This window comes from Cryptococcus neoformans, chromosome 12, assembly GCF_000149385.1.
Source record: "Cryptococcus neoformans var. neoformans B-3501A chromosome 12, whole genome shotgun sequence".
Lineage (NCBI taxonomy): Eukaryota > Fungi > Basidiomycota > Tremellomycetes > Tremellales > Cryptococcaceae > Cryptococcus > Cryptococcus deneoformans.
Window position 1 is genome coordinate 48,080 of NC_009188.1, and position 12,500 is coordinate 60,579.

The window sequence follows — 12,500 nt, forward strand, 5'->3', positions numbered from 1 at the left end:
GAGTAAGGTGCTGTCGTAGACGCAGAGCTCGTACCCATAATGTCATCCACCTCTTGTTGAGTCAACGCCGCGTCCAGCATGCCCACCCCTAAACCCATACCTAAATCACGTTTCCCACTAATTCCCTGCCCAAACACACTCTGTAAAGGCGGAGAAACCAGCGCTTTCGGGTCAACAGACATCATATGTTGACCTTCTCCCGGAGTTGCCAGACTCGAGTTTGAGACGCTATGCAGCACCATTGGACTCAACGCCCCCGGTGTCGGTAACTGAAGAGAATCCGTCGAGCTCGAACCCCATGGTGTAGCGCTACTGGGTGCTTCCCAAGGACTAGGAGTGATGTCCGTATCGGATAACTCGGCTCGGACAGTTTGACGATAAGCTTCAAGCATGACACGGTGTCGTTCGGCTTTCTCCTTGCAGGCTTTACGGTGCTCTTCCTCACGTGCGTCGGCTTCAACCCGCGCTTTTTCCAGATCTTCGGTACCGATCGCATCGTCAACCTCATTCTCATCTTCCCCGCCTGCTGCTGTCGCCAACCCGGAACCTGAGTCGCTCACCGGAGTGAGACGCTCGAAACATGATTTTGACTTTCGTCTGCGTGTGGCAGTTGATGTGGCCGTATGTGAACGCGTCGCCCGCTTGCCAGACGAACATACACCAATTCCTCCCCAACAACCCAATTTCTGTCCATCAGACTTGTCCTTCCCCCCTTTTCTCGGTCTTCCTCTATGCGGTGTCCGCTCTGTCTTGACTGTCGGTAACCACCCATCAAGTTCCTCCACGCTAACACTCTCCGGACCCAAAATCTTCTCGTCCGCCACGCTCTCCATCCCAATATCATCGTAATCTGGCCCGTCACTTGGTCCATAAGAAGGTGTCGAACTCGCACGAGAGGATTGCATCGGCTCATCTTCGATAGAAGAAGGAGTGGGGAAGTCTTCGGGTTCGGCCTTGACTCGAATTGTAGCAGCAGCTTCTTGCGCCCAAAGAGCGGTATGAAGACGACGGTCGTGTTCAGGTGAAGCAATCTCGTCGATGGTGGAATTTAGATCGACATCTGAAAAGGTATCCTCCGCCTTAACAGGCAATTCTCCAGTTTCGTCCAGCCATGGCTCATCATCCACATCCATATTCTCGTCCGGATCGAACGAACCTCGCAATTTAGAAAAGTGCTGAGTAGGGCTGAAATCGACCGGGGGAGCTTGGTGAAAAGCTTTGAACGGTCGGACGTTGGGAGAGGGAATAGGGCTCGAATTAACCACCCAATCATTAAGAGGAAGACCACCGGCGTCGATAGCTTTCAGTTTGTTACGAAAACTGTTTCGAGCGGTAGCAGATGTCGCGATAGATCCCGGTTCACTGATACTAGGCGAATCTGTCCCTGTCGGACGCGATTCACTTTGAATTAGCTCAAACCCTTTTCCCAACCCAATATCTTCCTCTGGCTCCTCCAAAGGGAACAAAACTCTCAAAGCATCCGTCGCTTCCTTGACCTTGGCTTCATCTTCCAACGACCAAGCTGCTTTGGTTTCATCCTCCACACTGTCTCGTATAATGACATCGGACGCCACACCCCATTCCAGGTCAACAACTTCGTCTTCCTCACTTGAGCTCGAGTAGTCAAGATGGCGTTGATTGTGGTCATATCGAGCTGTCCAAGTGGTGTTATCCAGCGAATGTGAAGGAAAAGGGGACGTATGAGGAGGGGCGAAAGTATTGATAGCAGGAGAAGGGAAGAAGAGATCGACAAAGGGAGGTTGTTGCGATAAGCGAGATGAACCAAAAACTCGCGGTGACCCATTCATGACAAGTGGTGGCGGTGGACCTTTTCGCATTGGGCGAGAGGATTGGAGTCGGGATGAGCTGTCAATTTCTATATCGGAATCGCTAGTGTCGCTATCTGACGATGAATCGTATCGCCTTGGCGCAGTCCCCTCATGCTTGGATACAGGTTCCACCTTGACTTCACTTATGATACTATCTTTGCTCACGCTCACGCTCCGTGACCTTGACTTCTCACTCTGAGACTCTTCCTCACCATTTCCTCCGGCAAGGACCAATCTGATCTTCACAGGAGCTAAAGCCTTGTCCTTGCTCTTCTCCCTGACCGCTTGCTTCTTCTCATCCACTCGTTTATTCTCTTTTTGTTTCTTGGGCGCCGGTTTCCGCGGGGGCATTTTGGGAATCTCCAGACCCTCAAACGGGCTCTTCCACTTGGCCTTGCCAGAACCCGCACCAGATCCGCTCAAAAGGAACCAAACAGCTCCTCTCGGTCTAGTAGACCCATTGAAAGCATCGGGATGTAGAGCAACCTCTAGAACAGATTCGACAACGGAGCCGGCAAGCTGGTACTTGGCCAAAAGACAGTGCCGCTTGGCCTTTTCACAACGTTTGATATATGATCGAATAGCGTTGTTGATGGGCGTGGTGGGCTCGATGGCAGCAGATGGTGGTCGTAGCCAGCCTTGCTGGAAACAAGTCAAAGCAATCTCTTCGACTGACAAAGCACGGTTGTCCTACAACCCTATCAGCTCGGGCAGTGCATGATTACATGAAAACACCCACATAAAAAGCAATTGCTGATAAAATACCCATCAAAACTTCATCTGCTTCATCCTCTTCTGCTATTCCACAGTTTGCCCTTCCTCCAAACTGCGCCGGAAATGGACATGGTGTTCTTTCCACCGAACTTCCCGTACTTCTTAATCCATGCGTCTTCGCTTCCACAGCCGGCGCTCTCCTTGCTGATACATTTCTAGCTCCCGTCCCGTCTGAGGCAGGTGTCGAGGGACCTGGTGTTAAAGCCGATGTCGATGTTGAAGTGACGGAGGTAGATGCTGATTGACGATGGGTTCGTGCAGATGTGCGTAATGACGTTGAAGGACCTGCGCTGGGCGTAGTTGGTCCGGGTGCTGGTCGGATGGGTCGAGCCATACCGCGTTTAGGGGATGTGTGCTTTGCGCAAAGCTTGGGAAGATGAGACTGTTTCTCTTTTCCCTAGCTTCGCGAGACTGAATGTAATTGCTACAGTTGCGCCTATGATGACTGGAAGATAGGTAAAATTGTGTAAAGAGGGTCGAGCGTTGATGATGGATGCGTAGAAGTTGGAAGAGGGGCAAAGGCGTAAACAAGGATCAGAAATTTGACCGAGATACACCGGTGGCAATGAAAGCAGAGCGGGATGATTACTCACTGCGAGAAGCGGTACAACGAGTATTCTCAAGAACGTTGAAATTCTATAGTGAACGAAATACCCAAAGTGGCAAAAAAAGAACGGGATGTCGAGGTGAAGAGATGTGTCAAGCTGTGTCGAAAGGAATGATGAGTGGAGGTAATCGATCTACGTTGTCCTCCCTTTGTGTCGATGCGTAATCGTTTTGTTTGTGCCGCAAATCCTTGACCGATATCGGTTATCACTTGCTGAATATGCAGCCGACTGCCGTAAGCTTTTTGAGACGAAACAAAGAGTGTGAGATGAAGAATAAAGGAAAGAATATGTGAAGAAAGAAAAAGTTGTGAAAGAAAGACAAGAGAAAGAAAGTTGAAAGTTGACGTGGGTAGAAAGTGTAAAGTCAGGGACCGTTACGCCTGCTCCAACCCGACAAAACGCACAGACGACTAAACATTCGTCAAGCTCCGTACTTCCGTACCCGTTTATACAGCTATACATGGAGCAACACTCGGTCATCTTCGTCATCTGCAGCTGGCCATGCATACAGTGACACTCTTACCAACCGCAAACATCACACAAACAATGGTCCAAAAAATACGGAAGAAGACTCACGCAGTGCCGATCCCTGTGGTCCCTTTTTCGCTTCTTTCCCGGCACCACACGTCTCGCTGCTCCCTTGTTGTATCTGTTTTTTCTCTCCCAAAGAAATCTCCAAGATTGCACGACTTGGCCACTTCTTTCTTTAACTTCTGCTTTCCAGTGCACTCGACTCTTCTGATCTTGTTGGACGTCCTGCAGACGTGTCGCCAATATAGTTGCGTCGATAGGCGGGAGCTGATTTCGTAGGTCACTGAGGTGAACCAAATGAAGTCACCAATGCCGGAAGATGCGGTAATGGGAAATGATATTGACTGCTCAAGGACAACGATAAACAAATACACGAAGTTTAAAGATGTTCTTTTTCCCAGCAGGCGATATGGATGTTGATGATGATGATGTTGGACTTTTTTTGCATGCACAAGAACTTCACCGCACCATAGAAATTCAAACTAGCTAGAAAGAGCTCTCTCGGCCAAAGCCCCACCAAAAATGTAATAAAGTGTGATCTCACTGTTCATCAGTGTTTCTTCCCTTTTTCCCGCCACCCGTCATTTTTACCAACCACCGATTTCACAGCCTAAAAAGCACGCTGAAGCCTGAAGCCCCAAGCCTGAATGAAAGCTCGGCCCAGACCTTTTTTGCGATACCCGTGTTTTAGCTCGTCTTTTGTTTGACAGAACCCAAAAGGGCGGGAAACGGGGAGCCGTCATTTTATGAGCGGAGGGTAAAACGCGACATCACCCGATGCTTCCAAGATGACGTTTTTGCGTTGCAATGATTTTCCGGCATATTAAAATCTCTGGCGCGCTCATCGCCGAAATCCTCCGCTGGCAAAATAATACTCATTCACCACCAGCTGACACCTGCTGCCAGGAATAAATAAATCTACAAGAGAAGATCAGAAGAGGAACAAGATTTAGTTCGTTGGACACTTAATTTTCCCCTTATTCAGGCCATCTACATATATAAATATAACCACCATTGGCAGTTCCATTGTGCCTCACAGCTATGGATTCCCACCGTTCAATAAGCGATAAACCCCATCATGCCTGCCAGGGTTTTCCTACTGCGTCCTATCTCTTTGTCATGTCGACTTCAGGATCTTCCGTGTCATCGCCTCTTCAGCATTAGTACTAGCTCCGAGCGAAACCTGAAGCTGTTTCGTTTTGTCCACCCGTCACTCGCCAACACCGGTTAAGCAGAGGGTCATAAGACCACTAATCAATCTCTTCAATAACTCAAGCAACCTCATCCTTACAAATAAACCACTCGAGCCATGGGTAGCAGACAATCTTTTCCATTTCCCCCTTTCCGAACAGATCAAGCTCATCATTCTTCACTCGGCAGCGCCGCCAAGTTGTTGGAGTATCTTGGCCTTTCCTGACACTCGCATGCTAAACCCTCACTCCTACATGGTCTTTACGCTAAGGGTTCATGGGGCTCGGAGAGATGAAAGGAAAGAAGATATTCCATATCCGTTAACATGCCATCATTCAAGGATACATGCAAACTAATATCTTTCGATAATCTCTCGGGCGATAGATGCTCTTCAGCAAAAATAGGAGGAAGTACGAGGTGTACGCCAGTTAGTTTCGCCTTGATTGGGTGTGTTGGGCTCTTTGCTTTGTAAATAATCAGGAGCAACTTCGCCTAAGAGGTAGAGAAGAAACGTCTACATGTGATGCGACGTGCACTTTGCACAGATTTGACACTATGCTATGTGCACTGGCATAATCTCGACTGTCCCATGCATCTTCTTCAAATCAACAATCGCATCCCATAGATTACCATCACGGTTTGTTGACAGGGATATCCGAAGAAACGTCAACGCTAATCCAACCACCTCGTTCTCCTTCTGTACGTAAGGATTTGCCGATCAGCGACCATATTTCTCAATTTTTATTCAGTCATTTCTAAGGGGAGAAGAGAGCTCATCAAATTGAAAGACGCAGCAACTCCTTTTTTATGCTGGTCTGAAGACTTTATCACCCTCCTATTTCAGCTCGTCGATTTTTCCCTCTACCCTTCTCCTCGTCCTTTCCGCTTGTTCATCCCATTTTATAAGTTTCTCTTCAGATATCGCTTAAGCGCAAACTGCAGCTTCGATCTCTCGAGAGGGTCTCCTTGTTGTAGCTCTAAAACACCATACTGACCCCTGGACAGAGAGAGAAATGGAGGTAAGAATAAGAGAAGTGAGAAGATAACTGCCACAATATATTTCCAGCTGTCCTTCTTTTTTAATATATAAAATATGCCACTGATATAGTTATTAGGATGCATTTTGGACCGATCGTTTCCTGTGTCGTGCCTACTCTCATAAGTGATGATTTCAATCTCCGAGGAGGAAGGAAGACATATAAGGAGTATTCGCAATGGGCAATAGAAGATGAGTGGGAAAGGAGAAAATGAGCTCGCTCGATAACCAAAGGGTCTAAACTCCGCATGAACCTCCGGACTCATATTCATCCTTTGCACCTCGCAGATAATCCTTCTATTTTCCCCAAATACCTTATACACACACCCTTCATTCGACCCCCTCAAAACCTTCGCCCGTCCCTCATGGACCTCCCATTGCCTCCTCATACTCCCTCTTTGTCAACTCATACCCCCATTGCCAAAGACACTGCCTCAACACCCTCCCTACATCTTCGTCCCCCACCGCAACTTGCCCGCCTGCTTTTTGGATTTTCTTGAGGAGGGCGCGTTTGAATCTGCCCGTGGGGCCTGCGACGTTGAGCCCTATTTGATGTCAGGAGAAAGGAGAAGGAACGGGATGGAGAAAGGAGGGGATAGACGGGAGGGTTAGCTCTTCCAGAATAGACGAAAACGTGGGGCGGGACAACGGGGGAAGGGTAGATGAGGGGTGAATAAGAGGAATGGAGAAGGTAGGGAGATTCCAACAAAAAGGCGAAAAGAAAAAACAAAACGCACATCGTCTAACCTGCCGCTCATCATCCTCACACCTCCTCCCATCCCAAAACCTCACATACCACTCTGCCCATCCCCTTGGATCACCCGGCCATATCCAACCCGCCTTTTCCCATTCTTCAAGACTCTGGCCTGCTAGGACCTGGAAGCGGTTGACAGAAGGTTTGGAAATGTGAGAGGTCAGGAGGTTGGGGGCGATCGTGTTGATATCGGAGCCAGGAAAAGGAGGGGGGAAGGGGAGGGAAGCGAGGGCGGCGTCGGATGAGAGCGGGGTCCGCAAGAGGCCGGAGTATGTATCCCTGTACATTATTTTACCCCGACGAAAAGTCAGTCCATAGTCCCCATCAACACGCCGTCAACGCCGAAACAAAACTGTATGAACGCACCTGAAAAAACTGCCTCCAAACGCTCCTCCACCAAACATCTCCTCCGGCGTCACATTCGGTGTGAAAACCCCTCGCCACCTTCCTTCGAAAACTAACCTCCCATCATCCCCCTTGAGGGGTCTAGGCTGTTTCTCATTCTCAATCTGTCCGGAAGAGTATTCTGGTCCGGGTGGGAGGGTTGGACGATTGGCTTTTGGGAGGGGGTCCATATATCCGTTAATTGAGTTTGAGGGCTTGCGGGAAGAGGAGAGCGGGTTTTGATCATCATCGTCACCTGTACCCTTACCATCCTTATTCTTCCCTGCACGTTCCGCTACCCTTCGACTCTTCCTCACAGGTTCCACCCTCCTCAACTCTTTCTCCCGCTCTTTCGCGACTTTTCTTTTTTTCGCATCTTCCCTCGACATCCGAGTCTTCTCTGCTAATTGCCCAGCCGAGCCCTCCATCTGTGGCTGCTGTTGCTGCTGCTGCGGATAAAGGTGATGCGGCTTCTTCGGAACATCGAGTCCAAGGGAGGATAAAAGTGCATCTCGGTGTCTATAGCAATACCAACTTGTTAGCACTTTCCGTTACCACTTTTACCATAGTCCGGCTCTTACTTGATATTCTCCAACCGTTCCCTTTCGTACTCTCCATCCGAAAGCTCATTCAACTCCGACTCTGGTGTCGCCCTGCCATTGTCATTGTCATTGTCGTTGTCATTGTCGATGTTGTTCTCATTGTCGCTAAAAGCCATGGTATATTGCATTTATGCTTATGCGTTTATGTTGTCGGTTCCGCTTCTTCGTCGGGGTTTTGCATCTTATACATTTGACCCTGATGCTCTTTTTGCGATTTCAACGTCCCGATCTTCATCATGTGGATCGGGATAAACAAAAGATAAAAAAGTACCCCACGACCCACGACGGCCATCTTCAACTGCTGATTGAGACACGACGTAAGACGCGTATGACGTTTTAAAAAAAAAGACTCCGTTCGAAAGAAAAAAATAAAAAATAAAGGCCGTCGAGATCGGATATCGCCGCCATCGATCGCTCGCCGCAAGAAGCAACAGAAAATCTCCTCGAACAGCCAACTGTAGCTCAAAAACACTACCGACACAAAAATGCCCAAAGCGAGGAATAGAGGCCTACAAGGTATGTACGAGACTGTTGTTGCATGTAACAAGATTGTAATGATGCGAAATAAATCATCATAACAGATATTTTCCGGTTTTCCATTCTCTATTTAAGAAAAAACTGAAAGATGAGAACAAAATGCGACCGCGAGATGAGAGATCCCATTGCCTTTTCCCAGCCAAGCCAAGCCAAAAATCCAAAACAAACGAACCGCACCTTAGCCGAACTGCCACCGCTCTGCGCTACCTCTCATCCACATGCCAAAAGCAAACGTTTCACGCCTTTCAAGGAGCAGTCGTCAAAAACAACTCGTCGAGGAGCTGCATAGTATGCTCGGGGCTGGTGACGGTGTGGCCGATAGTTCGGGGGTCGGAAAAGATCTCATAATCATTACCGCCCTTGTAGGTCTGTTCATACACGATATGTTAGTATAAAAGGTGTGGGAATTACAGGGCTGGGGTTAGAAGGTGACTCGCCTTGTCGCCGAAAAAGTGAATCTCTTCAAAGCCTTCACCCTCGATATGCCTAAGCGAATATGTCTTGTCCCAGCCTAAATCGAAAACGTTTAGCAATCACAAAGCCTTCCTTTAAATACAAAAGCAACCCTACCCTTGGGGAAAATGTCAAAACTAATCTGACCGCCAATCGCAAAAGTCAATCCAAGATGCAAAAACTCTCGCTCGAGCTTGGCGACCATGTCTCCCCGAATACCATGCTCCTTGTCATACTTTTCAAAATCGATTCGCTCCTGGATGGATGCGTTTCTGCCGATAGGGGAGACGTTGATCATACCGTTTCGAAATTCGACAAACGTGCCTCTGTGCCCGTGCCTCATTAGCATCTATCGTGGGAACAGACATGTATAGAACGACAGGAAAAAAGACTCACCGCTTGATGGGAATGTCCACTTCGGAGAGATACCTCAAAATCCAATTGACAAGCTTCTTATACTCCTCCTCTCCTACATGCTTGATAAAACTCGCCGACTCGAGCTGCTGGCCCAACTTGTACGCGATCAACCCATTCTCTGCAAACCCATAGTCAAAATTGCTCAGCCCTTGGTCCCCGCCGACCTGCTCCAGGATCTTGGTGAGGTCGGAGCCACCCACAAAGGCGATGGCGCAGCTCTCACGGAGTTTGCGGAGGGTAGCAAACATCTCGGGGGTCGCGCTCTGACGGGCGAGAGAAAGGGTGCCATCGACGTCAAACATGCAGATGGTCTTGGGGAGCCTTCGCTGGGCGAAGGGGGTGACGCCGGGGGGGAAGATGGTGGCAGAGGCGGGCTGAGGGGCGGACATATTTTGTGGGGGTGGTTGTGAGTTATGGGTAAAAGGGGAAGCGATGGAAAAGCAAACGGCGTTGGGTCGGAAGGGTGGATTTAGGTTCTGGCTGGACTGCGCGCTAGTAGTTCGGGAGCAGATCTCGCACGTGGTCGCGATCGTCGTCGTCGCGCTGGAACAGTGATGTGGCATTGGGGCGGACAGCGCCGCCTCCACGTCGCGTCGCGTTTACAGCATACGTGTCACTGGCGGTGGTTTTATGTAATCACTCACAGTAGACTTTTGTTGACCGCCGATCACTCGCTGCCCCTGCCATTGCCTTGAAGCTCGCCGCCTCGCCGCCTCCAGTAACCGCAGATGACAGTGAGAGACCCCAGCAAACGCGCACACACCGCAACCACCACCGCACGGGATAGCATGATACATCGCGAGAACAATACCGTCCGTCCACGAAACGTAGAGGATATCACCGAGCTTGAAGAGAAGGGCCTGCTACGCAGAGTCGATGACGATAGTCCAGGACCGTCTCCAGCCAGGCGGCGCGGGAAAGGCAAGGAAAAGGAGACGAGGCTGGAGAAAGCCCCCGTGGAAGAAGAATACAGTACCGGACTGACTACACGTCGTGACAAAGAAGCGTTTGCGCTGCTCGTCTTGCTATGTAAGCCGAATTCCTTTGTCACGATCAGTACAAACTAACATGGCTATAGACCTGTAAGCTATGCACCCTTGGAATGAAGACCCACAACTGAACCATGCATCCAGTCTCCAGGGTATTCCTCTCGGCCTCACTTTCGGTACCCTCCCGTTCCTCCTCAAATCCCACCTCTCCTACTCTCAGCTCGCAATATTCGCCCTCTCCACGTGGCCATACTCTCTCAAACTCCTCTGGTCTCCTATTGTCGATGCGTGGTTCGTGAAAAAGTGGGGTAGAAGAAAGAGTTGGATCGTGCCTGTACAGGGACTGGTAGGCTTGGGTATGTGGGTTATCGGTGGTAAGATCGAAGAGTGGCTGAACGTTGTGAGTCCTGGTCTTTTCTTCTCAAAAATAAATACAGGGGAGGGCGAGAAAACTGAAAGAGGTGATGCAGGAAACTGTCGACGTCAAGTTTTTAACGGCAGTCTTTGGATCTCTCATCTTGGCGGCTGCTACCCAAGATATCGCTGTTGATGGTAAGCCCTCGCTCCCAATCCACCCATCACCCACTAACCCACCGTCAACAGGCTGGGCTCTCACCCTCCTCTCCCAACCCAACCTCTCGTACGCATCTACTGCCCAAACAATCGGTATCGGCATCGGCAACGCCCTCAGCTTCACCGTCTTCCTCGCTTTCAACAGTATCGACTTCTCCAACAAATACTTTCGCTCCCCTTCCCGACCACTCGATTACCCTCTCGTTTCGTTGGGGGGTTACATGAAGTTTTGGGCTGTGGTGTTTGTGGGTGTGACGGTGGGGATGGCGGTTTTGAAAAAGGAAGATCCGCCCAGTGAGGATGATCCGGATATGGATGTGAAAAAGGTGTACAAGGTTATGTGGAGTATCGTCCGTCTCAAAAGTACGTCCCCTTCCCATCCATTCATTCTTTCCCTCCCCCCTACCCCGATCACAGACCTGACTTATTTTTTTTATTTTTTTTGGCAGACATCCAAACATTCCTGTTTGTCCACCTCATCTGCAAAATCGGCTTCCAAGTCAACGACTCTGTCACTTCCCTCAAACTTCTCGAAAAGGGATTATCAAAAGAAGATCTCGCAGTCGCCGTCTTGCTCGATTTCCCGGCACAGATGGCTGTCGGTTGGTTGGCTGCCAAGTGGTCACGACCTGCCCCGTCTTCGTCTTCATCTTCACATCCGCTTACCGCCGGAAGAGGGGCAGGAGCAGGAGAATCAGGAAACGTACTCAAACCCTGGTTATACGCATTTTGGGCCCGACTTGCCATGGCTGCCATCTCCACGCTCGTCGTCGCTGGCTTCCCATCCAACCGCGCCAGCTCGGTTGGGACCACCTACTTTCTCCTCATCATTGCCACCACCCTCTTCTCAAGCCTCACCAGCACAGTCCAATTCGTCGGTATCTGCGCTTTCCACACTCAAATCGCTGACCCCCTTATCGGAGGCACGTACATGACCCTTCTCAACACCGTCTCCAACTTGGGCGGGACTTGGCCGAAACCGCTGATCTTGAGGTCGGTGGATATGCTTACCGTGGCGACTTGCTCTGTCTCCTCCAGCACCACCACCTCCCTGCGAAGCAAGCTCTCACTCTCATCGTCAGCCTCAGGTCTAGGAGAATGCGTGACGGAGCATGGGAAGACCTTGTGTGCCCAGGCGGGAGGCGAATGCGTAATGCAGAGAGATGGGTATTATATCATGTCGGCGGTTTGTGTTACCCTCGGAGCCGGGTTGTTGGTCGTCTTCATCTTGCCCATGGTCAAGCGTTTGGCCGGTAAGTCCCCCTTTTTTTCATGGATATTCCTTTTCATTTTCTTTTCTTTTTTTTTGTTGGCTGCAGAATGGTGACGAAGCTGACTTGGGAATGGGATTGGGTTTTTAGCACTGCCAATGTCTGCATGGCGAGTCAAGATTCCCAACTAGAAAACGACAAAACTTTGTAAATATCAAATATCATTTTAAGGATATTTTAAACAATATAGAACTCATAAACGTTACTATGGATGAATTATCATATGCATTTCCTATATCATCACACCCTGCTTTTGATTTTCAATCTGTGCTACTTGTACGCCGCATCAACTCTTTACATCTCCACGTCTTCATCCGCCTCCACATCCTCCGCTTCCACCACAACCACCTCTGACTCAGCCTGCGCACCTATTGCCTCATCAATTTCACGTCCCTGCTCCTCCTCCCACTCCCTCTCAATCATCCCCTTCACCTCCTTCACCCTCTCTTCCAACGCATCCTTCTCCACGTACTCCATGAGCACGGCTACTTCATCGTCATAATCCGCTTTCAACGCCGCAATATCCTCTGAGGACAGGCTAGGGAAACGAG

General features: G+C 49.6%; 5 protein-coding genes across 5 annotated transcripts in view; 1 reads left to right on the forward strand and 4 right to left on the reverse strand.

Annotated features, from left to right (window-relative positions):
• CNBL0150 (hypothetical protein) overlaps positions 1-2,937 on the reverse strand; it is a gene marked incomplete at both ends in the record, with an annotated part of 4,390 nt that extends 1,453 nt beyond the window's left edge. The window contains 2 exons of the mRNA XM_767442.1: positions 1-2,519; positions 2,569-2,937. The exon at positions 1-2,519 is cut by the window's left edge and continues 530 nt beyond it. Coding sequence (XP_772535.1) covers positions 1-2,519; positions 2,569-2,937 — 2,888 coding nt within the window. The remainder of the gene's footprint in view (positions 2,520-2,568) is intronic.
• Positions 2,938-6,332: 3,395 nt separating this feature from the next.
• CNBL0160 (hypothetical protein) lies at positions 6,333-7,837 on the reverse strand (the record flags this gene model as incomplete). The annotated part of the gene is made up of 4 exons (XM_767443.1): positions 6,333-6,514; positions 6,707-7,002; positions 7,090-7,626; positions 7,689-7,837. The coding sequence occupies 4 exons, from the start codon at positions 7,835-7,837 to the stop codon at positions 6,333-6,335; spliced, it is 1,164 nt and encodes a 387-aa protein (XP_772536.1).
• A 654-nt stretch (positions 7,838-8,491) lies between these two features.
• CNBL0170 (hypothetical protein) lies at positions 8,492-9,505 on the reverse strand (the record flags this gene model as incomplete). The annotated part of the gene is made up of 4 exons (XM_767444.1): positions 8,492-8,614; positions 8,684-8,757; positions 8,817-9,025; positions 9,096-9,505. The coding sequence occupies 4 exons, from the start codon at positions 9,503-9,505 to the stop codon at positions 8,492-8,494; spliced, it is 816 nt and encodes a 271-aa protein (XP_772537.1).
• Positions 9,506-9,904: 399 nt separating this feature from the next.
• CNBL0180 (hypothetical protein) lies at positions 9,905-12,080 on the forward strand (the record flags this gene model as incomplete). Its single annotated transcript, XM_767445.1, has 7 exons — positions 9,905-10,145; positions 10,195-10,198; positions 10,250-10,505; positions 10,543-10,657; positions 10,709-11,041; positions 11,128-11,931; positions 12,040-12,080. The coding sequence occupies 7 exons, from the start codon at positions 9,905-9,907 to the stop codon at positions 12,078-12,080; spliced, it is 1,794 nt and encodes a 597-aa protein (XP_772538.1).
• A 163-nt stretch (positions 12,081-12,243) lies between these two features.
• The window catches only part of CNBL0190 (hypothetical protein), a gene marked incomplete at both ends in the record, with an annotated part of 4,818 nt that continues 4,561 nt past the window's right edge, over positions 12,244-12,500 (reverse strand). The window contains one exon of the mRNA XM_767446.1: positions 12,244-12,500. This exon is cut by the window's right edge and continues 69 nt beyond it. Coding sequence (XP_772539.1) covers positions 12,244-12,500 — 257 coding nt within the window.